This window comes from Leptonychotes weddellii, chromosome 9 (assembly GCF_054177405.1).
Source record: "Leptonychotes weddellii isolate Sample4059 chromosome 9, ASM5417740v2, whole genome shotgun sequence".
Taxonomy (NCBI): domain Eukaryota; kingdom Metazoa; phylum Chordata; class Mammalia; order Carnivora; family Phocidae; genus Leptonychotes; species Leptonychotes weddellii.
In genome coordinates, this window is record NC_138377.1 from 74460180 (window position 1) to 74487052 (window position 26873).

Consider the following 26873-nt stretch of genomic DNA (forward strand, 5'->3'; position numbering starts at 1 on the left):
AGTAAAATTTCTCATGCACATGTTCTTGGACACTTTTCCAAATACAAGGATTTCATAGGAATGGAACTGCCTGGATCGAAGGGTACACAGGTTTTAAAATTTGATTAATTGCCAAATTCGGTAACAAAAATTTAAAACCACTTACATCTCCACCCTTAGTATATGAGCGTAATGATTTGTACTATCTCTTTTGCTAACATGGTGGTCCAGAACATCATTTCCACTGCATACCATCTAACTGGTTTCCCAGTTGCTTCTCTTTTTCCCCCCTGCAATCCATGCTCTACTTAGCTGACTGAATGTTCTTTGAAAAATGTGAATTAGAGTATGTCATTCTTCTCTTAAAACCCTTCAGTGGCTTACTTTTTTTTTTTGAAGATTTTATTTATTTGACAGAGACACAGCGAGAGAAGGAACACAAGCAGGGGGAGTGAGAGAGGGAGAAGCAGGCTTCCCGCAGAGCAGGGAGCACGATGTGGGGCTCGATCCCAGGACCCAAGGATCATGACCTGAGCCTAAGGCAGACGCTTAACGGCTCAGGCGCCCCCAGTGGCTTACTATTATACTTTAAAGGCTCCTTGCCTTATCTCTTTGGACTTAATCTTGTACCATACTTTTCTGAGTGTGCTACATTTCAGCCACCTCAGTTCATCCCCTTTCTCTTCAAATTCCCTTTGCTTTTTTTTTTTTTTTTTAAAGATTTTATTTATTTATTTGACAGAGCACAAGCAGGGGGGAGCAGGAGAGGGAGAAGCAGGCTCCCTGCTCAGCAGGGAGCCTGACGTGGGGCTCGATCCCAGGACCCTGCGATCATGATCTGAGCCGAAGGCAGACACTTAACCCACTGAGCAACCCAGGCGTCCATTTCCTCTGCGTCTGCCTTAAGTGTTTCTGCATATTATTATACTGTTGGTACTCCCTCATCGTTCAGGTCTAGTCTCATACTTATTTTTTTTAGATCTATTATCTTATTTTTAGTGAATTTCTCTGTTTTGGTCTTTTTTTAAATTTTTTTTTTAAAGATTTTATTTATTTATTTGAGAGAGAGAATGAGATAGAGAGAGCATGAGACGGGGGGAGGGTCAGAGGGAGAAGCAGACTCCCCGCTGAGCAGGGAGCCCGATGCGGGACTGGATCCCGGGACTCCAGGATCATGACCTGAGCCGAAGGCAGTCGCCCAACCAACTGAGCCACCCAGGCGCCCTGTTTTGGTCTTTTAGGGTTTTTTATAGCATTCATCAACTATCATCTTATTGGGTTGGCTAGTATATACTCTGCTTTTCTTACTAGCTTATAAGCTTTGTGACAGTAAGGATTTGTTTTACCTGGTACCGATTCCTCAATCCTAGAGTGATATTCCATAGGTAGTTAGTAAATATTTGAATTTGTGTACTTTAACCGAAACCTGAATAGTGTCAGTGAAATGAAACTTCTGGAATATTAAAAATACCATTTGTGAACACTCAGATTTGATTTTTCATTACCTTGAGTAATTAGCAGTAAATCTTTAACTTGTCATTTAATTTGGTATGTGTCTAAGATTATGATATATTTCAGCATAGTTTTAGGGGACAGTATTTTATCCTTTGGGAATTAGAGTTTCTTATTAGTGAGAGCTGGTGCTTTTACGTTATTCTCTTTCCAGGATCTTTAGTTTCTTTCTACTTCTATTTCTTTTTTTCTTTGCTTTGCTTTTCTTCTTCTTCTTTTTTTTTTTAAAGACATGACAAAGTTTTTTCTTAGTTGTCTTTTTCCATTATCATTTACTCCCCCTTCCCTTCTCTTATTTACGGTCAGTGGTTTTTTTTTTTTTTTTAAGATTTTATTTATTTATTTGACAGAGACAGACACAGCGAGAGAGGGAACACAAGCAGGGGGAGTGGGAGAGGGAGAAGCAGGCTTTCCACTGAGCAGGGAGCCCGATGCGGGGCTCGATCCCAGGACCCTGGGATCATGACCCAAGCCGAAGGCAGACGCTTAACGACTCAGCCACCCAGGCGCCCCCTGCTAGTGTTGTTGAATGAATAATCTTCACCCATTGCTTGAGTTTTCTCACTTCTTTCTTAATATCCCCTGCAGTCTTTCCTGGTCACATTACTGTACTTGTTCTCTTGAAGGTCATGTGTGATCCCCTTAACAGATTGATCAGCTTGTTTATGTCCTATTACCAGTATTCTGACATTATTTGGCAAATAAAGCCCTTCATTTTTTTTTTTTTTTAAAGATTTTATTTATTTATTTGAGAGAGAGAGAAGGAGAGACAGTGAGAAAGTACAAGCGGGGAGGAGAGGGAGAAGCGGGCTCCCTGCAGAGTAAGGAGCCTGATGTAGGGCTCGATCCCAGGATGCTGGGATCATGACCTGAGCCAAAGGCAGACGCTTAACTGACTGAGCCACCTAGGCACCCCATGACTAGAAATTACTTACATTTAAGCTAAATCTATGCATGAAGCCAAGAAAACCAACAATGCCAGATACTGAGTTTCTATTGCACTGTCTTTTGAACACCCAGCAGGAATGAGCTGCTGAGGGCAGATACCATGCAGTGCGAATCCGTTATTTTTCTCTCTTTAGACTCTCCTGCATAGTGCCACCAAATTTAACTTTTTAACACTTTTTTTCTTTACCTTTTCTCTGTTTCAACATTCATTTTCTCTTTATTTTTGTGTGACTTACTAAATTGGAATGTGATACATATCATACAGTACAGCTAGATGAATTTACACAACTTGAACATAATCATATAACCAGCATTAATATCACAAAAAAAATATATCAGTACACCAGGAGCCCCTCTAAAGGCTTCTTTCAGTTGTTGTCCTTCCTTCCTCCCCAGTAGGATGAACATTATCTTCTAATGTTAGATATTTTTGCCTCCTTTAATGTAAAAGGAATAATACAGTATTTATTCTTCTTTGTCTACCATTTTTAGCTTTACATTGTTTGTCAGATTCACCTATGTTGTTACATGTTGTTGTAGATTGCTTTATTCTCATTGATCTACAGTATTCACCTTTTAGATAATACCACAATTTAGTTTTTTTTTTTTTTTTTTACACATGACACCAAGTCAACCACAATTTAGTTATTTTAATGGTAATGGGCATTTGGATAGTTTCCATTATAATTATTTCAGTGGGGCGCCTGGGTGACTCAGTTGGTTAAGCGACTGCCTTCGGTTCAGGTCATGATCCTGGAGTCCCTGGATCGAGTCCCGCATCGGGCTCCCTGCTCGGCAGGGAGCCTGCTTCTCCCTCTGACCCTCCCCCCTCTCATGTGCTCTCTCTCTCTCATTCTCTCTGTCTCAAATAAATAAATAAAATCTTTAAAAAAAAAATTATTTCAGTGACCATTATAAATAGTGCAGTTATGGATATTCTAGTTTGGGTTCACATATGAGTGCTTTCTTTGGAGCATATACTTGGAAGTGGAATTGCTTAATCATAGGGTATACATATGTGGTTTTTTTTTTTTTTTAAGATTTTATTTGAGAGAGCATGAGTGAGGGGAGGGGCAGAGGCAGAGGGAGAAGTCGACTCCCCACTGAGCAGGGAGTTGTACGTGTGGCTTGATCCCAGGACCCTGGGATCATGACCTGAGCCTAAGGCAGGCTCTTAACCAGCTGAGCCACCTAGGTGCCCCATATGGTTAGCATTAGTATAAGTCCTCACATAGTTTTATCAACTTATTCTTCCACAGTCAGTGAGTAAGAATTGAGGTTGCTCAACATCCCTACCAGGTTTAGTGTATTTTTTCTTTTTCATTTTAGCTATTCCGGTGAGTGTAGTGGCAAAGTATTGTGGGTTTTTAAATTTTTTAAATTTTTATTTTAAACTTTTTTTTTTTTAAGATTTTATTTATTTATTTGAGAGAGCAAGTGAGTGAGAGCACAAGCAGGGTGAAGGGCAGAGGAGGGAGAAGCAGACTCCCTACTGAGCAGGGAGCCGGATGTGGGACTTGATCCCGGGATCATGTCCTGAGCCGAGGCAGATGCTTAACCATCTAAGCCACCCAGGAGCCACCCGCCCCCCTTTTTAAAGATTTTCTTTATTTATTTGTCAGAGAGAGCAAGAGTACAAGCAGGGGGAGAGGCAGGCCGAGGGAGAAACTCTCCTTGACGAACAAGGAGCTGGATGTTGGACTCAATCCCAGAGCTCTAGGATCATGACCTGAGCTGAAGGCAGATGCTTAACTGACTGAGCCACCCAAGCATCCCTATTGTGGGTTTTTTCAAGTTGCGGTAAAATATACATAACATGAAGTTTACCATTTTAACCATTTTTAAGTGTACAGTTGAATGGCATTAAGTACATTTTACAGTTTTTTGTAAACATCTCTACTATCCATTTCTAGACATTTTCTTCATCCTAAATACATACTTTATACCCATTAAGTGATAACTGTTCATCTCTGCTCCTGGTAACTTCTCTTCTACTTTCTGTCTGTGTTTTACCTAGTCTAGATACCTCGTATAAATGGAATCAAAGAATATTTAATCTTTTCTGTCTGGCTTCTGTCTCATAGCATAATGTCTTTAAAGTTCATCCATGTTGCAACATGTATCAGTACTTGATTCTTTTTTGTGACTGAATAATATTCTATTTTGTGTATATACCACATTTTGTTTTTCCATTCCTCTGTTGGTGGACCCTTGGGTTGCCTCTACCTTTTGGCTATTATGGATAATGTTGCTATGAACATTGTATTCAAATATCTCTTAGAGACTCTGCTTTCAGTTATTTTGGTTATTTTTCCAGAAGTGGAATATATGGATCTTGTGGTAATTCTATTTTTAATTTTTTGAGGAACCACCATACTGTTTTTCATAGTGACTGAACTCTTTCACATTCTCACCCACTGCACAAGGGTCCAATTTCTCCACATCTTTGCCAACATTTGTTACTATTATTATTTTTTTAATAGTCATTTAATCATTTAATGGGTATGAAGTGGTATCACTGTGGTTTTGATTTCTATTTCCCTTATGAATAGTGATGTTGAACATCTTTTCATGTATTTATTGGCCATTTGTGTATCTTCTTTGGGGGAAATATCTACGTCCTTTGCCCATTTTCAAATTGTTTTTTTGTTGTTGAGTTGTGACAGTTCTTTATAATAGATGTTAATCCATTATTAAGTAAATGGTTTGCAGATATTTTTCTTTTTTGTGTGAGTTGACTCTGATAGTGTCCTTTGTTGTACAAAAGCAAGTTTTTAATTTTGATGAAGTATAATTTTTCTGTTTTTTTTCTGTTTGTCCTCTTGGTATCCTGTTTATTTATTTATTTTTTTGGTGTCCTGTTTAAAGAACCAGTACCAAATCCAAGGTTATAAACATTTTCCCATGTGTTTTCTACTAAGAGTTATTGAGAATTAGCTCTTAAATTTAGGCCTTTGATCCATTTTGCATATTTTTTTAAAGTTTCTATTTATTTAAGTAATCTCTACACCCAGCCTGGGGCTTGAACTCAGGAACCTGAGATCAAGAGTTGCATGCTTCTCTAACTGAGCCAGCCAGGTGCTCCCATTTTGAGTATGTTTATGAGTGTTATAAGGGCCAATTTTATTGTTCTGCATATGTATACCCAATTTTCCCAGCACCGTTTGTTAAAAAGACTTTTTCATATAAATGGTCTTGGCACTCTTGATGAAAATCAGTTGACCATATATGTCGGGGTTCATTTCTGGGCTCTCTGGTCTGTTCTGGTCTATATGTATATGTCTGTTCTTAATCTGGTACCAGTGGTTTGATTACTTTAACTTTTGTAGTAGGTTTTGGGTTTGAGAGGTGTGGGAGTCTCCCAACTTTGTTCTTGTTTTTCAAGATTGGCCATTTGAGATCCCTTGAGATACCATTTGAATTTTAGTATCACTTTTTCTGCAAAAAGGACCATTGTTTTATTTTTGATAAGGATTACACTGCATCTCTGTGTTGCTTTGGGTAGTGTTGTTACCTTAACAATATTATATTTTCCAGTCCATGGACATGGGATATCTTTCCATTCAGGTCTTTAATTTCTTTCAGCAATAATGTATAGTTTTCACTGTAAGTCTTTGTGTCCTTGGTTAAATCTATTTCTGTGTATTTTATTCTTTTTGATGCTATTGCAAATAGAATGGTTTACTTAATTTTCTTTTTGAGAAAAAATTTTTTATATTGTATATTGCTCAGTATAGAAATATTGCTGATACTTCTTGACTTTTGTATTTTGTAGTTTTGCTGCATTTGTTTATTAAATGATTTTTTTTCCTGTGTGTGTATTCTTTAGAGTTTTCTACATATAAGATCATGTCAGCTATGAATAGAGGTAGCTTTATTCCTTTTTCAGTTTGAATGTATATTATTTCTTGCCTAATTGCTGTAGCTAGAACTTCCAGTATTACGTTGAATAGCAGGAGTGAAAGGAGCATGTGGTTTTAATTTGCATTTTTTTTAATTAGTAAAGTTTTTATATTCGTTTTTATATACTTACTGGCTATTGGGAGTGCTCAGGTAGTTATACACGCGAGGGTCTGTTCTTGGATACCATTTTTCCCCTTTGATTAGTTTGTCTACCCTTAGGTAAAATATTGTTTTAATTAGTATAGCTTTGTAATGGTAATTGCCTGACTTTTAGGTTCCACCTACAGTCCTTCCCTACTCCACCTGAGCCACCCCCCTTTTTTAGAAAAAAATAGTCATTGTTGGTTCTTACCTACTTTGATGTATTTATTATCTTGTCTCTTTATCTAGTGTATTACTCTTGTAGAATGCTGCAATGCCTTTTTCTCCAGTTTTGCCCTTATTTGTCAGAGTTTTGATTTTTTTGATTTTTATTTTTTTTAGAGAGAGAGAGGGAGTGCCTATGCACGGGGAGGGGGGGCAGAGGGAGAGAGAGAATCCCAAGCAGGTTCCGTGCCCAGTGTGGAGCCCAATATGGGGCTGGATCCGACGACCCTGAGATCATGACCCAAGCTGAAACTAAAAGTCGCTTAACCGACTGAGCCACCCAGGCACCCCAGACTTTTACTTCTTTGTTTAATTCTTCAGGGTCTACTGATTGCCTTAAAATAAAAGAAAATTTTAAGTGAAAGTAGTACTATTTTGTTTCAACACCAAGTCTGCAGTTTAGTTCTGACACTAACTCCATAAGTTTGGAGGCACGGTCCCCGAGAAGACTGCCCCTACTTCAGATGCCAACGTCAGGTGGGGTCTCCAAGCTACTTGGACTTTTTACCAAGTGGCTGTGAATTCATAGGTTCCCATGAACACCCTCAGGTTTACTAATTTACCAGAATAACTCAAGAGAACTCAGAAAGGACTATACTTACGAGAGCAGTTTTATTATAAAGGATACAGGTTAGAATCATGAATCATCCAGATGAAGAGACTCAGTGTGAGGTCAGGAAGGTCTCAAATGTAAAGCCTCCATGCCCTTTCCCTAGGAGGCATAGGGTATGTCACTCTCCTGGCATATTGATATGTTCACCAGGTAGGAAGCTCCATCGAGTTCTGGTGTCCACTTTTAGTTGAGGTTTCATTAAGTAGGTGAGATTGATTAAATCATTGGTTAGGTGATTGAACTTAATCTCCAGCCTCCCCTCCCTCCCTTGGAGGTAAGGCTGCTTTGTAGTCCGAATCCTCTAATCACAGAGTTGGTTTATCTAGTGCCCAGCCCCCATCATGAAGCTATCTAGGAGCTCACTGTTGTTACCTCATTAGCATAATCTTAGATGTGATCCAGTGGGCTCATGAATAGCAAAAGACATTTTTTTTTTTTTTAAAGATTTTATTTATTTATTTGAGAGAGAGAGAATGAGAGACAGAGAGCACGAGAGGGAGGAGAGTCAGAGGGAGAAGCAGACTCCCTGCTGAGCAGGAAGCCCGATGCGGGACTCGATCCTGGGACTCCAGGATCATGACCTGAGCCGAAGGCAGTCGCTTAACCAACTGAGCCACCCAGGTGCCCAGCAAAAGACATTTCTATCACTTAGGAATTTCCAAGTGTTTTAGAAACTCCGTGCCAGGAACACTGGAGGAAGACCAGACAAATTCTTTATTATATGCTGAATATATATACATAATTTAAAAAGCTTAACTAAAACCGCATGGTGAAAAATACACTCTTACTTCACTCCTCTTCACCCCCTATATTTCTTCCTAGAGGATATTTGTTTTTCCACTTATAATCATTTCTTGTGATATTTGCCTCTGTCTAAATCATATACAGTGCCAGCTAATTACCATTTTACATGTTACCCAAATCTTTCAGTTGTTATTATTTTCTCATTTTATCAGTGTATTTGTCACAAAAATAAATATCCATTTTTAATGTTACAATATAAATTTTCTATACCGTTGAGCCAAGTGGTATACCATAACATTTTCTTGTATTACTTTGTTTTTTTAGTAATTATTGCCATTTTTCCCTTTTCCTTAGTTTTCTTTAGGCCTAGTGTTAATTCTTTTCAAATTCTTCAGTTAAACTTGAAATTTCTCAGTTTATTCACACACATACTTTCATCTAATTAAAGTAAAATTTTTTTGTCTCATCTGAACACAAGATGTCTTCAGTTGCTCTTTATCTTCCTTCGCTAATCTGAAATGGTTGTTCTCTAAGACCATACAAAGCTGCCTTGGGATTTCACTTTGCTGTCATCCTGCTGACTACATTTACCTTTCCCTTATGTAGGTCCTCCTGTTTCCTATATTTTAAGCTGAGTTGCTTTGTGTTCTCTTTTTTTTCTCAAGTACATCTTTCAGTAGTTCCCTCAGAAAGGATGTATGGAACATAGAATTTTAGAATATTTAAATAAAATCACTTCTGATGGAGGGGTGCCTCTGTGGCTCAGTCAGTTTAAGCGTCTGCCTTTGACTCAGGTCTGATCCCCCAGGGTCTTGGGATCGAGCCTTGCATTGGGCTCCCCGCACAGTGGGGGTCTGCTTCTTCCTCTCCCTCTGGGCTTGCGTGCGCTCGCTCTCTTTCTCAAGTAAATAAATCTTTGTTTTTTAAGAATTATTTTATTTCTTTTTTTATTTTTATTTTTTATTTTTTAAAGATTTTATTTATTTGACAGAGAGAGAGACAACAGTGAGAGAGGGGGAACACAAGCAGGGGGAGTGGGAGAGAGGGAGAAGCAGGCTTCCTGCTGAGCAGGGAGCCCAATGTGGGGCTCGAACCCAGGACCCTGGGATCATGACCCGAGCCGAAGGCAGACACTTAATGACTGAGCCACCCAGGTGCCCCAATAATTTTTTTTTAAATTTATTTATTCATTTGAGACAGAGATAGAGAGTGAGAGAGAGAGCAGGAGTAGTGGGGAGAGGCAGAGGAAGAGGGAGAGGCAGGCTCCCTGCTGAGCAGGGAGCCCGATGTGGGGCTCCATCTCAGGACCTGGAGATCATGACCTGAGCTTAAGGCAGATGTGTAACCACCTGAGCCACCCAGGCGCCCCTCAAGTAAATAAATCTTTAAAAAAAATCACTTCTGATGGAAATAGTCTTTCAACCTGCTTCACCCCTTTCAGCCTTTTAATTTTCTTCTTGCATGGTGAAAAATAACTTTGTTATATGTTTCCTCATATGTTATAAATTTATTTGGTCGGGTATCTTTGCTTGAAAATGTGTTCCGGTTTCCTGTTGAGAAGGTTTTTTTTTTTTTTTTTAAAGTAAGCTCTGTACCCAATTCAGGGCTTGAACTGACAACGCTGAGGTCAAGAGTCACATGCTCTACTGACTGAGCCAGCCAGCTGCCCTCACTGTTGAAGTTTGATGCCTTTTTGATTCTTGGTCATTTGAAGCTCTTAACATCTTTTGTTGTTGATCCCCTTATATTATGAAATTTCACAGTGATGAGCTTTGGTATGGTTCTTATTTTTGTGCTGCATTTTTCAATCAAGAAATTCATGTTCCTTAGTTCTAGGAATATATTTAGTATTATTCTGGTACATTTTCCACTTAAAGTTTTCTTTTGGTTGTTCCATCTCCTGGATTGATTATTTTACATGGTCTTTTTTTTCTTCTGTCATTATCTTTTGCTTTATTTTATATGAGGTTTCCTTGATTTAACTTATAACTTACTGAAACTTATTGCAGCTATCAGATTTCATTTTCTGAGAACTCTGTTTTCTTTTGCATTCTACAGTCCCTTTTTCCAATGGACTTTTTTTTTTTTTTTTTTTTGGTTAATCAAATAAGTACCAGTTTCATGGAAGCCATCTGTACACATCTTTACAGTAGTGTTTATTAAGTTAAATAACATTGTATTGTCTCCTTGTCTGTCTCCTGTACTGGTCTGTAAGTTCCTTGAGCGTAGGGGACTGTGCTTTATTTATTTTGGTAATCCCTGTGCCCAAGAAAATATACTGGCACATTGTAGATGTTCAGTTAATGTTGACTGAATGAGTTTATCCGTAGCACTTAGAGTTTTTATTTATCTATTTTAAAAAGATTTAGTTTGTCAGAGAGAGAGCGCGTGCATGCACAAGCAGGGGTTGCTGCTGGCTGAGGGAGAAGCAGGCTCCCTACTGAGCAAGGAGCCCCATGCAGGACTTGGTCCCAGGACCCTGGGATCATGACCTGAGCTGAAGGCAGACACTTAACTGACTAAACCATCCAGGTGTCCCGCACTTAAAGCTTTTAAAATGTGTTTCAGAGTGACTGGTATATGTCATATTTATTTGTTGCATTGATTATGTGCTATCAACAAAAAAGTGATCCTTTTCTTCAAATTGTACAAATTGTTTGTTTTGCTTGTATTCTTGCTTAAATAATCTTTCACCTCATTTGAATAGACTTCTTAGAACTGAAAATTCAGGGTTGTATGCAAAATCCTCCCGCCAAGACAAATTTTCATGCTTTATGCATAAAGTTTTTTTTGGAAGATAAGGAGAGATACTTTCTGAGAATCTTTCTAAGAGCAAGTTTAATTCCTCAGGAAAATGTGAAAGCAATTATTGCAATAGCAGCCAAGATCTAGCTTTAGGAAGTTCTCAGCTACTGAAAACAAATTCAGGTCATGTAGTTAAATGAAAAGAAGATACAGATTTTTTTCTACATTTTGGGAGTTAATGTCTTGAAATGTGAAGGTAATGAGAGAACTTTAATTAAATGATCTTCAATTACTTGATATAGAATGGCATTTCTTTGTGAACTTATATAAAGACTGACATTATAGGGAGGAGAAAAAAAGGGCTTGTTTTGCTTAACCTTTTAAAAAGGATGAAGGAGGGGCGCCTGGGTGGCTTAGTCATTAAGTGTCTGCCTTCGGCTCAGGTCATGATCCTAGGGTCCTGGGTTCGAGCCCCACATTGGGCTCCCTGCTCAGCAGGAAGCCTGCTTCTCCCTCTCCCACTCCCCCTGCTTGTGTTCCCTCTCTTGCTGTGTCTGTCAAATAAATAAAAAATCTTAAAAAAAAAAAAAAGACAAAGGAAACTGGATTGCGAAACTAAATTTATTAAAAATCCTTGAATTGTCACTTAAAATGGTGGATTTTATTTCTTATGTTTTGGTTTTTAGCCATTCTGACAGGTGTGAGGTGATACTATGGTTTTTGATTGCATATCCCTGATGATAAGTGAGGTTGAACATCTTTTCATGTGTCTGTTGGGCATCTGTAGGTCTTCTTTGGAAAAATGTTCATGTCTTCTGCCCATTTTTAATTGGATTATTTATTTTTTTGGTGTTGAGTTGTTTAAGTCTTTATATATTTTGGATATTAACCCCTACTGGGGCATATTGTTTGCAAATATCTTCTCCTGTTCAGTAGGTTGTCTTTTTATTTTGTTGATGATTTCCTTTGCTCTGCAAAAGTTCTTTATTTTGGGGTAGTCGTTTTTTTGCTTCTGTTTCCCTCACCAAAGGAGACATAGCTAGAAAAATGTTTCTATGGCTGATGTCAAGAGATAACTGCGTATGTTTTCTTCTAGGAATTTTCTGGTTTCAGGTCTCATGTTTAGGTCTTTAATCTATTTTGAGTTTATTTTTGTGTATGGTGTAAGGAAGTGGTCCAAGAAATGTGTTGGTGAGGATGTGGAGAAAAAGGAACTCTTGGCACTGTTGATGGGAATGTAGGCTAGTGCAGCTACTCTGGGAAACAGTGTGGAGTTCCTAAAAAAATTAAAATAGAATTATCATATCCAGTAATGCCCCTAGTGGATATTTACCCAAAGAAAATGAAAACTCTAATTTGAAAACATATGTGCATCCCTGTGTTTATTGCTGCGTTATTTACAATAGCTAACATATGGAAGCAGCTTGAGTTGCTTCATATGGTACTTATCTTTCTCTGATTGACTTATTTCACTTACCATTATACCCTTTAGGTCCATCCATGTTGTTAGCAAATGGCAAGATTTCATTCTTTTTTATGGCTGAGTAAATTTCCATTTCCATATTATCACATCTTCTTTATCCATTCTTCTGTGGATGCACAGTTAGGTTGAATAAAGCTTTTTAAAGAAAGCATAAAGAAAAATCTATTTTTCACCAGTTAAGTGAAATTTTTGAAAGAGGGAACTTGTTTTAGCTTTCACATTTAAGTCTGTAATCCATCCTGGCTTAGTTTTTGTGTATGGTGTGAGGATGAAGGTCAAGGCTCATATTTTTCCATGCAGCTGTCTAGTGGCTACGATCATTTATTTGAAAGACCTTTAGAATTGTCATGTTTTTGAAAATCAGGTGACTATATATATAGTTGGATCTACTCTTGTACTAAGTTTTCCACTTACTAGTTTATTCTTTTGCCAGTACCATTCGGTTTTGATGACATTAGATATAATAAATCTTGGAATCCAGTAGTGTAACCCTCCAACTTTTGATAGCATATAGAAATACAATTGATATTTATATATTGATTTTGTATCTTATTACCTTGCTGAATTCACTTACTAGTTTGTAATTCTTTGGATTTTCTTTTTTTTTAAAGATTTTATTTTTTTATTTATTTGAGAGAGAGAGCACAAGACAGGAGGAGGGTCAGGGGGAGAAGCAGACTCCCCACTGAGTGGGGAGCCCGATGTGGGACTCGATCCCAGGACTCCGGGGTCATGACCTGAGCCGAAGGCAGTCACTTAACCAACTGAGCCACCCAGGAGCCCAATTCTTTGGATTTTCTACACACACCATTGTGCTGTCTGTGAACAAAGTTAACATAAGGGCTGTAAATGCTGTACCAGCTTTGCACTCGTGGGATAAATATTACTGGGTTATAATAACAGCCTTTTTAATATTGTCAGATTCATTTGCTAATATTTTGTTGAGGGTTTTTAAATGTAAATTCATGATGGATATTTGTAGTTTTATTCTGATATGTTGGTTTCAAGGTTATGCTTTCTTCATAAAACAAGTTGTAGATGGTTGCACTGACCTGCATTTTTCTGGATTTGTGCAAGATTAGTATTTTTTTATTATGTGTTTGATAGACTTCATCAGGGAAGCCTTGGTTTTCTTTGTTGGCAGGTTTCAGATCACAGATTCAGTTCTCTGTTGTTTCCTGTTTCATTGTTTTATTTTTCCTCTCATCTTTATTTCTTCTTTCTTCTTACTTTTGCTTTAATTTGCCTATTTTAGAACAGGGCTTGGCAGACTAAGACCTGTGGACCATACGTAGCTCACCATTTGTTTTGCATGGCCTGCAAATTAAAAATGATTTATATATATATATATTTTAAAGATTTTATTTATTTATTGGACAGAGACAGTGAGAGAGGGAACACAAGCAGGGGCGGTGGGAGAGGGAGAAGTAGGCTTCTGGCAGAGCAGGGAGCCCGACGTGGGGCTCGATCCCAGGACCCTGGGATCATGACCTAACTGAAGGCAGACGTTTAACGACCGAGCCACCCAGGTGCCCCTGATTTTTAAATTTTTAAATAGGTAGGGAAAAAGAATAAAAGAAGAGTAATATTTTGTCACATGTGAAAATTATATAGTATTCAAATTACATTGTCCATTTGTTGCAATACAGTTATGCTCATTTGTTTATACATTGTCTGTGCTTTTATGTAACAGTGGCAGAGTTGAGTAGTTGTAATAGAGACTGTATGGACCTCAAAGCCTAAAATTTTTACCATCTAGCACTTTGCAAACAAATTTATCACCCCTAAGATAATTCATTTTAGACTTTTTACTTAAAGCTATAAAATTTCCTCTGAGCATTGGTTTAGGGGCCTTCTACAAATTTTGGTATATTACACTGATATTTGTTACTGATTTGTAGCTTGATTCTATTGTTAGAGAACATGTGACTTAAAACCTTTGAAATAGAAATTTATTGTGACTTTGCTTTATTGTCATATGGTCAGTTTTGATTAATACTAAATGCACACTTGAAAATGTATGTGTTGCATATTTGCTGGATGTAGTGTTCTGTAGTTTTCTCAGGTAAGTATGATACTATTGTTCATTTCTTTCTCAGTTTGTCTGTACGATGTCCTCTATCAGTTACTGAGAAAGGTATGTTAAAATCTCCCATCAGAGTCAGCGGACTTGTCTTTTTCTTTGTAGTACTATAAACTTTTGCTTAAACTATCTTGAAGGTATATATACTTTTAGGATTGTTGTCTTTTTGATGAATTGAGTTCATAAAATTTTTATAAGGTCCCTTTTTATCTTTGATGGTACTTATTTTTATTTTTTTAAAAATATTTTATTTGATAGAGACAGTGACAGAGATAGCGAGAGAGAGCAAAAGCAGGGGGAGAGGCAAAGGGAGAGGAAGAAGCAGTCTCCCCGTGGAGCAGGGAGCCTGATGCTGGGCTCAGTCCCAGGACACTGGGATCATGACCTCAGCCAAAGGCAGACGCTTAACCGACTGAGCCACCCAGGCACCCCTTATTTTATTTTTTTAAAAAGATTTTATTTATTTATTTGAGAAAGGAGAGAGTGAGAGAGATCATGAGCGGGGGGCGGGGTTAGTGGTGGAGGGAGAAGCTGACTCCTTGCTGAGCAGAGCCCGATGTGGGACTCGATCCCACGATCCTGGGATCATGACATGAGCCAAGGCAAGACGCTTAACCAACTGAGCCACCCAGGCGCCCTGATAGTACTTAAAGTGTACTTTGATGTTACTGAGCCACCATGGCTTTCTTCTGATTTTCTGTTTACATGGTTTTATCTTTTTCCCTTCTTTCACTTTGAATCTATTTCTGTCATTGGATTTAAATTGTGTGGTGGTTTTTTTTTTTTTTAAGCAGCTTATAGTTGGAACTTTTTTCTTTGTTCACTGTTAAAATCTATTGACCTTTATCTGGATTGTTTTGTTCATTTACATTTAATGTTATCACTGATAGGGCTAGTTTTTAAGCATTCCATCTTGATATTTTCTGCTTTTCTCGTGTTCTTCGGTTATATTTCCTTGTTTTCATTTGGATTGAGTTTTAATTATGTCTTCAAGACTCTTTCTCCATGTACAGTCACACTGGGGGTTAGAACTTCAACATAGGAATTTGGGAGGGACACAGTTCAATCCATTGCAGTGCTTGTAAAGATTATAATGTGCACCCTTAATTTATAAAGTAGAATTCAGTTAGTTGTAGCATTACATGTATAGCTAATTATAAGGACAGTCCTTACAGTTCATGTCTTTGTACATGTGTTATAAATTCCCCAAACATTATTATTTTATTCGCTTTAAACAGTAGTCACTTAATGAAATCTAAGAAAAAGTGTTATAAATGCTCACATATTTATTTTTCATTCATTCTTGGATCCATTTTCGTATTGGTTCCTGTCCAGTCAAAGAACTTCCTTAGTATATATTTATTAACTTTCTAAAAATTGAGATTAATTCATTGCCATAAAATTCGCCCTTTTATTTTTAAAAATTTTTTTATTTTTATTTTTTTTAAGTAGGCTCCATGCCCAGTGTGGAGCCTAATGTGGGGCTTGAACTCATGACCATGAGATCAAGATCTGAGCTGATATCAAGAGTTGGATGCTTAATAGACTGAGCCACCCAGGTTCCCCTAAATTTATCCTTTTAAAGTGTATAGTTTAGTGATTTTTAGTATACTCATAGAATTGCACAGCCATGACCACAGGTTTTTTTTTTTTAAGTATATGTGCTACCGAAGTGAGCACTGACGACAGATGTTTTTAGGACATTTTTGTCACCCCCAAGATGAACCCCTTGCCCTCTGTTAGTCACTCCTCACTTTCCCACATCCCCTCCTCAACACCACCGCATCCATATACAACTATGGATTTGTCCGTTTTGGACATTCATAGAAATGCAGTTATATAATATGTGTGGTCTTCTACTTAGCATGACTTCTTCAGGGTTCATCCATGTTGTAGTGTGTATCTGTATCTGTATATATTTTTTAAGATTTTATTTATTTATTTGACAGACAGAGAGAGAACAAAAGCGGGGCGGGGGTGGGAGAGGGAGAAGCAGGCTTCCCGCTGAGCAGGGAGCCTGATGTGGGGCCGATCCCAGGACCCCGGGATCATGACCCGAGCCAAAGGCAGACGCTTAATGACTGAGCCACCCAGGCGCCCCTGTATTGTTTCTTTTATTGCTGAAAAATAATCTTCTATGGATATGGCACATTTTATATATCCATTATGTATTAGTTGATAGACATTAAAGTTATTTCCACTTTCTAGCTGTTATGAATAAGGTAAGCCTGTTCTTTCTCCACTTAATTGTTTTGGTACTCTTGGCAATTGAAGATCATTTGATAGAAATGTGGGTGTATATTACTAAACTCTGAATTATGTTCAGTTGATCTCTGGTTTGCTTTATGCCAATATCATCACACTGTTATGATGACTACAGCTTTGTAGTAAGTTTTGAAATTGTGAAATACGAGTTTTAGAGAACTTCATTCCTATTTTTCAAGATTTTTTGGGTTATTTTGAGATCCTTGCATTTTCATGTGTAATGTTAAGATCACCTTGTGAATTTTTTACAGAAGTCCCAGGTGGGATCTTGATAAGGAAGTATTGCTGTTGTACCAATATTAAGTGTTACAGTACATAAATGTAGGGTATATCTTATTTAGGTTGTCTTTAATTTCTTTCAACAGTGTTCTGTAATTTTCTGTGTACAAGTCTTACACTTTTTTGGTTCAGTTTATTACTATTTTATTCTTATTGATGCTGTTTTAAATGGAAATGGAATTTTTTCATTCATTTTTGATACTTCTCATTTGTAGAAATAACATTTTTTGTGTATATTGATCTTGGATACTCTTGCTAAACTCATTTATTAGTTCCAGTAGGTTTTTAGTGGTTTCCTTAGGATTTTCTGTATACAAGATCATGTCATCTGAAAATTTCTGAGTAGAAAATTTTACTTTGTCCTTTTCAATCTGGGTGTTTTTTATTTACTTTTCTTTCCTGGTCACCTGGTGGAACCTCTAGTACAATTGAGTCTAAGTTGTGAGAGCTAACTAAGTTCTTACCTTGTTTCTGATCTTAGGAGGTAGTATTTCTTGTGCAGTCTCAGTTTTCTCAGTTGTCTGAAAATTGTCTATCTTTGAAGGCTTCTTTGGTAATCTGGAACATTAGGTTGACTCTTTCAATACTGTACTCTTTCAATACTATCATTCCATTGTTTTCTGGCTTACATTGTTTCCTGTGAGTAGTCAGTCTGTTCTTGTTGTTTTTCTAATGTGTCTTTTTTCCTGATGTTTATAAGACTTTTCTCTTGATCTTTAATTTTCGGCTGCCTGATCTTTATGTGCCTAGGTTTGACTTTCTTTTTATTTATTCTCCTATGTATTAGCTGAGATTCTTGGATCTGTGGGTTAAAATCTTTCACTTTTGGGGTATTTTTGTTCATTTTTCTATCCAAATGTTCTCCTTTCTTTCTAAATGCCTTTTAGGAAGTGCAGTTCGTACTATGTTAGGTCGTTTGGTGTCGTCCCACAGATTTGACACACCTTTTTTTTTTTGTACCCTTCATCTAGGTGATTTACTTTAATAAATTTTAGCTTCATGTTTCAGATGTGTTAGGGGTGGAATTGGACTCCTCTGCGACGGGAACTTGGAATCTAAGTTGTGGGAGAGTACAAGTTCTTGGTTTTCAGGCCAGCTTCCTGCATCACTGCTGCTTATTCTGCGGAAGTGCTCTGGAGGGTAATTGGTGGGAGTGAGGACTAGTTTTCTCTTTCGGCTTCTCTAGATTTTAGTCTGCTCACACTCAGGTATTGAAACTTTGACTGATTTCTCTGTATCTTACTAAAGATCCTTTATCTATCACTGCTTTTTTTCTTTGTGCACTTGTGCTTCAGGCAATGTAAATGGTACTCAGCGTTTTTATTTATTTATTTATTATTAAAAGATCTCATTTATTTATTTGACAGAGAGGCACACACAGCGAGAGAGGGAACACAAGCAGGCGGAGTGGGAGAGGGAGAAGCAGGTTTCCCACGGAGCAGGGAGCCCGATGTAGGGCTCGATTCCAGGACCCTGGGATCATGACCTGAGTCCAAGGCAGATGCTTAACGACTGAGCCACCCAGGCGTCCCGGTACTCAGGGTTTAAAGCAGTATTCATCTGTGGCCAACTGGAGAAGGCTGGTCCCTCTCTAGAATTCAGTTCATTTGGACTTGTGACTAGAGGTCTTTGAGGTCTTTAAAGAAGAGAAGGGTTTTAATTTACCTAGTGTTTTCTAATTGTTTTGACAGAATTGATTGTCTTTGTGATCTTCCACATTCTAACTGGAAGTGGAAGTCCTCCATTGAAGGATTTGAGTAAGGTCAAGATCTTAAGTTGTGCAAGGAATGAGTAACTACGCATTGTTGTTAGGGTTGCTTTGTGTGTATGTGAGATTAATGAAAAATTTTACAAAGATAAGCGACTTTAATTGGGTTAGTGAGTAGTTCTAACAGATCCTCAAGTTATATTGGACAATTTATATGTTTTCAGTGGTTAATTGGGAGGAGGGGGAAGCTAAAAAGATGATTTTTTTTTTTTTTTATGAATTATAAACACTGAGTTTAACTGGGTTGTATGTACTTGCCTTCAACTACCCTCCCCTTTTATTTTGGAAGAATTAATGGTGGATTCATTACATTGAAAGTGAGTTTTTCTATTTTATTTATTTATTGTTTTTTTTAAAGATTTTATTTATTTGACAGAGAGAGACACAGTGAGAGAGGGAACACAAGCAGGGGGAGTGGGAGGGGGAGAAGCAGGCTTCCCGCGGAGCAGGGAGCCCGATGTGGGACTCGATCCCAGAACCCTGGGATCATGACCTGAGCCGAAGGCAGACGCTTAATGACTGAGCCACCCACGTGCCCCGAGTTTTTCCATTTTAAAGTTTACAATCACCTGGCAGCAACATTGTGAATATACTAAGAAACTACTGGCCTGTACATTTTTAAATTGTTAAAATGTTATATTTTATGTTTTTTTTAAAGATTTTATTTTTAAGTAATTTCTACACCCATCGTGGGGCTTATAACCCCAAGATAAAGGGTCGCATGCTCTAGCAACTGAGCCAGCCAGTTATGTTTTATGTTGTATGAATTTTATCTCAATTAAAACAGATCAGGCAGTTTGAAAGTCCTTTCCTGATGTTTATTGCAATTCTTAGTTGTAATGGACACTTGTTTGCTTTTTATTGTTAGTGGTTAATTGGTGTGTGGATTAGTTCTAGAGTTTGATTTTGGGTCATTGCCAGCTGACTTTCAAAATTGAGTTTATTTGAAAAATACCATTAGTAAATAAGTGTTATATCTTTCTTTTTATTTGTTATAAGGTTGCTTACTAAAACCTTACTCTTTATCCTATATAGTTTTTATGAGAAATTGATGGAAAGGATAAAAGTGTGATGTTGATAAACTGCTTTTGAGAACATTGCCAAGTTATACAGTGTTTTTTGAAGAATGGCTCATGATATCTGATGTGTCACTTGGTTTCCAACAGTCTTTCTTTTTTTCCTCCTGAGTCTTAATTTTGCCCTTTTTAACCTCCCTCCCCTGTCTCTTCAGTCTCGTTGCCAACAATTTTGAAGACGGTTCCCATGTAGTGTCACCATTAGACCCGAATGGAAACTTCAATGTTGTTATTAAAGAGGAGCCTGTAGATGATTATGAATACGAACTTGCTGAGTGCCCGGAAGGGGTAACTATAAAACAGGAAGAGACAGATGAGGAAACAGATGTATACTCAAACAGTGATGATGATCCTATACTAGAGAAACAGCTAAAGAGGCACAATAAAGTTGATAACCTAGAAGCTGACCATCCGTCTTCTAAATGGCTACCAAATAGCCCATCAGGTGTTGCTCAAGCTAAAATGTTCAAGTTAGACGCTGGAAAGATGCCAGTAGTCTATCTGGAGCCCTGTGCTGTCACCAAAAGTACAGTGAAGATTTCTGAGCTCCCTGATAACATGCTTTCCACATCTCGAAAGGATAAATCTTCTGTATTGACAGAATTAGACTATTTGCCTACGTACATTGAAAACTCCAATGAGACTGGCTTCTGCTTAGGCAAGGAATCAGAAAATGGTCTTAGAAAACATTCACCAGATCTCAGAGTGGTACAGAAATATCCCTTACTTAAAGAGCCTCAATGGAAATATCCTGAGCTACCTGACAGCATTAACACAGAAAGAATACCTGACAGTTCAAAGAGTTCAGCTGGGGACCCATTTTTAGGAAAAGAGGACTTGGGCAGAAGGAGAACAACTGTGCTTAAGATTTCAACAGCCTCCAAGGTTGTGAATGCTAATCAGAATGCCCCTTCAAATGTCCCTGGAAAAAGAGGAAGGCCACGAAAATTGAAACTCTCTAAGGCAGGGCGACCACCTAAAAACACAGGAAAATCTTTAACTTCTACAAAGAACACTCCTGTGGGTCCTGGGAGTACCTTTCCAGATGTGAAGCCTGATCTGGAAGACGTGGATGGTGTTCTCTTTGTTTCCTTTGAATCGAAGGTAAGATTATCATTTTCAGCATTTCTTTGGAGGTCAGATAGTGATTCTGGAATTGTATACTCGTTGATAACTAACTTAGAATCTTGTTTTTTCGAATGCACCTGCTAGGTGAAGATGTATGTGTAGGGAGGGGAGTGTCTCCAAAATGTTTGGTTTAATTAACAGGCTCCACTTAAGGTATTTTGTTTGAATGGACTTAAATGTCTGCTTTGATTTCAGTTCATGATTGTTGAACTGCATTTAGCTGGAATTTTAAAAATTGTTGGATCTTACTGGAATTTACATCATTATGGACTCTAAAAAGGCATACATACATGAAAACTTGACTATTTTAGAATACCCCATCCTCTGATTTTCATCAACAATAACAGAGTACCACTGGAGAACTAATATTGTCTTAGAAATTCTGTTGTCTCACACAGATAGTTTATTTTACTGCAACTCTCCAACTACATTATTTTTCTTTTAGATCTTTGTAGAAGCCTGGTATTTCTAAATTGGCTACAGAGGGGTTGAATTCTCTTTAGCTGGTCTTTTCCTCTCTGTTAATTGCTGAGTAATCTGTCTTTACATAGGCTATAAGAAATCAGTACGTAAATTGGCATAAACAGTTTTATGAGCATATGAGCCTAATCAGATTTTTTTGCCTTTTTCCCTTCTGATTGAAATGCTGTTAATGTAGAACATTTAGAAAATATCGAATCAGAAAAAAAAGGTTCCTGGTTTACATTTAAACTTCTAGAAGTGATAGGAACTTCTTTCTTTTTTTATATATAGGAAGCTCTTGACATTCATGCAGTTGATGGGACAACTGAAGAACCCTGTAGTCTTCAGGCATCAACCACAAATGACCCAGGTATTATATAATAGTTTAAAAGGAGAGATATTTGGGATTTGGCTCTAGAAGTGAAAGATGCAATCTTTCTTTTTCTTAGTATATAGCAACTTATTTTGTTATTGTTTGTTTTCTGAGTAGGTTGCAGAGCAAGAATTTCCCAGTTGGAAAAGGAATTGATAGAAGATTTGAAGGCCTTGCGGCATAAGCAGGTGATACATCCTGGTCTTCAAGAAGGTAATATTTAAAAAAAAAAAAAAAAATACAAGCCAGTTTTTAATTTTGTTCTCTTTTTTTCTCTCCTTTCTTTTTTCCCCTTTTCTCCCCTCCCGGTTCTCCTTACCCATTTTTGTTTTTCTTCCTTCCCCCCCGCATCCTTGATTTCATTTCTTTTAGTGCCTCTCTCAGCTTGTGTTTTTCTCTGATTCTTTCTCTTAATTTAAAAGCTTCTCTAGGGTTATTTGTTTTTTTTATTATAACAAAAACCTTTCCAACTCTGAAGATATTGTCTCTGTGAAGCATAATATCTTATGCATAAAAACTATCATAATAAAGTATTTTCTTCCCTATTTCTTATTTTTAAGTTTTAGTTGCTTTTTTTTTTTAAGATTTTTTTTTTTATTTATTTGACAGAGAGAGAGACAGTGAGAGAGGGAACACAAGCAGGGGAGTGGGAGAGGGAGAAGCAGGCTTCCCACTGAGCAGGGAGCCCGATGTGGGGCTCGAACCCAGGACCCTGGGATCATGACCCGAGCTGAAGGCAGACGCTTAACGACTGAGCCACCCAGGCGCCCCATAGTTGCTTTTGTTTTTGTGTGCTTTTTTTTGTGTGGGGGGGGTCCTACTTATTCTTATATACTTAGTAATATGTAAGTGTGTAAATAGAATACTTTTCTCATTGTGTGACTGTAAACATATTTTGTGTATTTCATGTATTGCCTGGGACGTCAGTTAAAATTTTCACTATTATCTTTATTTTGTTGTAATAAATTATCTTGGCTTTGATTATGTTGCTTAATCCTGTATTTTAATACTGAAATCTATACTAGTTCTACTTCTGACGTATGGTCAGAAGGCCGGTAGTAGCCTAACACTATGTCACAACGCCTACATCATTCACCTTACTTCATTTTTATCACATAGGCATTTTATCATCTCATATCGTCACAAGAAGAACAGTATAATATTTTGAGAAAGACCACACATTCCATAATTTTTATTGTAATATATTATAATCTATTTTATTATTTTCTCTTACTGTCCCTAATTTATAAACTTTATCATAAGTATGTATGTCTAGGAAAAAACATTGTGTGTGTGTATGTGTGTGTATCAGGGTTTGGTACTAGGTGGTTTCAGGCATCCACTGAGGGTCTTAGGATATATCCACTGTGGGTCTTAAAATGTATCCCCTGCAGATTAGGAGGGATTGCTCTATACTTATTACCATCATAGGAACTACTGACGTTGCCACTTGCTGTAAATGAGAGATTGTAAACCATGCCCCAGTTTTTAGTTTCTTGTATATTTGATTTTAGGTGTGCTTTTTGGAGTAGTTTATTGAGTTTTTGACTATTAGTCAGCTACCCCCCCCCCCCCCGCAAAGGATTGTTGAGCTGATTTATATTATATAATGGATCATTTATATGAGAGTCTAAGTAGTGTATGCTAACAAAATGATCATTCAGTTTCTAAATCAGCTAGTAATACTTGAAGAACTTTTGCTTTAATATGAGGCTGCTTGTGTGACAGTGTGGTCTTAGAGGGGTACTGTGGATTGTAATGGGACAATTACAGTCACATCATAGTCTTAATAGTAAATAACATTATTGCTTATTGTTAGCTTTCATTTCTGCTATTTTATTTTAATAATATTCTCTTACCTCTTTTAATTTTTTTTTCCTTTATCTTTTTTTCTCTCTCCTACTTCCATATTTTGTTAGTTATGTACTCTGATAATGTGTAAATATCTTTCAACTTGATCCCTACCTTTGTTTCCGTCTTAGTTCTAGAGGTAAATATGTTCAGACCTGCTGGTCTTTTTGCTTTGGTTTGTTTGCCTATTATTTCCTGGCTGGTTAAGGTTTGAGTTTGTTTTTTCCTTCTCCTACATACATTGTAGTCAAATCTAACTTTTTCCTCTGTGTAATTGTGGTTCAAAGTCAAATGCTCCTGGAAACTAAGCAGGTAGCCAAATAAAATTAGTCTGATTTTGTGTACGAGGTTGGACTCTTGACAGGCTGGAGCACAGGTGCCTCTTCTAAAGGGGCAATCACATCTGTGGATTATTGTCATATGGGAAGGTTGGCCCAGTATTTTCAGAAAGTCTCATTGTTCAGTAAAAACTGAAGTCAGCATTTTTATGTAATGATGCTCAATTTCTAAGTGGTAGAAGCTGATACTAGTCTTTTGGGCGAAGCTTTAAACACTGAGCCAAACAAAATGTGGGTGAACCATCAGTTTTCATCTGCTATACGGATTCTGCATTTGGTGTCATGTACAAGTTTTTACTTAATCTTCATGTTGTTAAAATTAATTCAACTGTATTCTTACATAGTTTTATATTTTTTAAAAGATTTTATTTACTTATTTGAGAGAGAGAGTGCAAGTGGGGGTAGAAACAGAGGGGACAAGCATACTGCGCTGAGTGTGAAATCAGACACGGGGCTCAATCCCAGGACCCCATGATCATGACCTCAGCTGAAATTAAGAGTTGGACACTCAACCGACTGAGCCACCCAGCCGCCCCACATAGTTTTATTTAAAAAAAAAAAACCAAAACCAAAAAAAAAACCAGTTAAATCTGTAATTCATAAGGTACTATTCATAAGGTGTGAGGTAGAGATCTGTTTTGGGTTTTTCTCTCTATTTTGTTTTGGCAGATATCCCTTCACTCCTCAACCTTTGTTTGTTAAGACTTAGAATTTCAGAAAAATAAGTTACACTGGCTAAGTATTTGTAGTAACTGAGTGATCCCAATCACAGGTGTCCCTTTAAGGTCCCTCTCTAAAAATTGATGATTGAAATAATTTGTTAAATTTTACTCCAATAATGTCATATTTCTTTGCTTTTCTGTTAACTGTAGAGTTACATTGTTTTTTAGAATATAAGCACTTAAAAATCTTTGAGCTGGAAACTCAAAAAACTTGAAAAGATTTTTGAGCTTGCTTTGAAGTTGTGGAAGAAATGTTAAGCCTGAGGAAGTGTTTTTACTAGTGGTGGTAGTCTTGTTGCTAAAATAAAATAAGAATCTTAATTTTGTTTTCCACAGAACTATATTTTTTCTGTCTCCTGTACTACCTTTACTACATCCAGATTGATTTATTTCCTATCAACCTGAAATTATCATCTGTTTTTGAACTCTGAAGGTATTTTCGTAGAAGCATTTCTACTTCACTGCTAGCAAGTCAGTTCTATGTCAATTTAAAAATTTTTAAAAAAGATTTATTTACTTGAGAGAGAGAGAGAGCACACATGGGGGGGTGGGGGGGTGGAGAGACAGGGAGAGAGGAAGAAGCAGAGTCCCCGCTGAGCAGGGAGCCAGATGCAGGGCTTTACCCCAGGACCCTGGGATCATGACCTGAGCTGAAGGCCGATGCTTAATGATTGAGCCACCCAGGCATCCCTAAAATATTTTTTAGGGAGATAATAATTTAGCTAATTATTTTAGCTAAGTTTTAGGTTTGTAGGAAAATTGGGAACGTAGTAGAGTTCCCATATACTCTTCATTCCGTTTCCCTTATTATTAACATCTAACATTAGTGTATTTGTTACAGTTAGTGAGACAATATTGATATATTAATATATTTTTTAAAAATTTTATTTATTTGACAGAGAGAGAGACAGTGAGAGAGGAAGTACAAGCAGGGGGAGTGGGAGAGGGAGAAGCAGGGTTCCTGCTGAGCAGGGAGCCCGATGCAGGGCTCTATCCCAGGACCCTGGGATCATGACCTGAGCCGAAGGCAGATGCTTAATGACGGGAGCCACCCAGGCACCCCTCATATATTAATATTAACTGAGGTCCATTCAGATTCCCTTACTTTTTTTGTTCCAGGATTCCATCTAGGAAATCACATTTAGTAGTCATGTCTCGTTAGGATCCTCTTGGCTGGGACAGTTACTCAAAAAAAAAAAAAAAATTTTTTTTTAAAGATTTTTATTTATTTATTGAGAGAGAATGATAGATGAGAGGGGGGAGAGCCAGAGGGAGAAGCAGACTCCCCGCTGAGCAGGGAGCCCCCAACGCGGGACTCGATCCCGGGACTCCAGGATCATGACCCAAGCCAAAGGCAGTCGCTCAACCAACTGAGCCACCCAGGCGCCCTGTTTACTCAAATTTTTAAATTTTTAATGACCTTGACAATTTTGAGGAGTACTGGTCAGATATTTTGTAGAATGTCTCTCAGTTGAGTTTCATCTGATGTTTTTCTCAAGGTTAGACTGAGGTTATATGTTCATAAGAGGAAGATCACAGAAGTGGAATGTCATTCTCATCCCGTTGTATCAAGGGTACATTTTATCAACATGATTTATCACTGACCTTTCCATGCTGTACTCTTTGGAAGGAAGTCACCGGGCAGTCCATATTTAGTGAGTAGGAAGTTATGCTTCACTTTCTTGAGGTGGAGTATGAGTATAAATTAATAGGAATTTCTCTGCACCAGAGAGTTACCTTTTTCCCCAAATTTTTAAAAAGTTTTTATTTTAGGGGGCACCTGGGTGGCTCAGATGGTTAAGCATCTGCCTTCGGCTCAGGTCGTGATCCCAGGGTCCTGGGATCGAGCCCCACATTGGGCTCCTTCCTCGGCGGGAAGCCTGCTTCTCCCTCTCCTTCTACTGCTCCCCCTGCTTGTGCTCTCTCACTCTCTGTCAAATAAATAAATAAAATCTTAAAAAAAAAAAAAAGTGTTACGAGGGCGCCTGGGTGGCTCAGTTGGTTAAGCGACTGCCTTCGGCTCAGGTCATGATCCTGGAGTCCTTGGATCGAGTCCCGCATCGGGGGTCCCTGCTCAGCAGGGAGCCTGCTTCTCCCTCTGACCCTCCCCCTCTCATGTGCTCTCTGTCTCTCTCATTCTCTCTGTCTCAAATAAATAAATAAAATCTTTAAAAAAAAAAAAAGTGTTTATTTTAATTCCGGTTAGTTAACATACAGTTATATTAGGTTCCGATG

At 37.8% G+C, this 26873-nt stretch overlaps 1 protein-coding gene and 1 non-coding gene across 27 annotated transcripts in view; one reads left to right on the forward strand and one right to left on the reverse strand.

Annotated features, from left to right (window-relative positions):
* MGA (MAX dimerization protein MGA) overlaps positions 1–26873 on the forward strand; it is a 162422-nt gene that overhangs the window by 76183 nt on the left and 59366 nt on the right. For all 26 annotated transcript variants that reach the window (XM_031031565.2, XM_031031566.2, XM_081830925.1 and 23 more), the window contains exons 3-5: positions 19920–20868; positions 21646–21724; positions 21845–21940. In XM_031031565.2, the coding sequence (XP_030887425.2) occupies positions 19920–20868; positions 21646–21724; positions 21845–21940 (1124 nt within the window). The remainder of the gene's footprint in view (positions 1–19919; positions 20869–21645; positions 21725–21844; positions 21941–26873) is intronic.
* Positions 2420–2549, reverse strand: LOC115939192 (small nucleolar RNA SNORA8). The gene has a single exon (XR_004074083.1). It is a non-coding gene; the product is annotated as a small nucleolar RNA SNORA8 (small nucleolar RNA).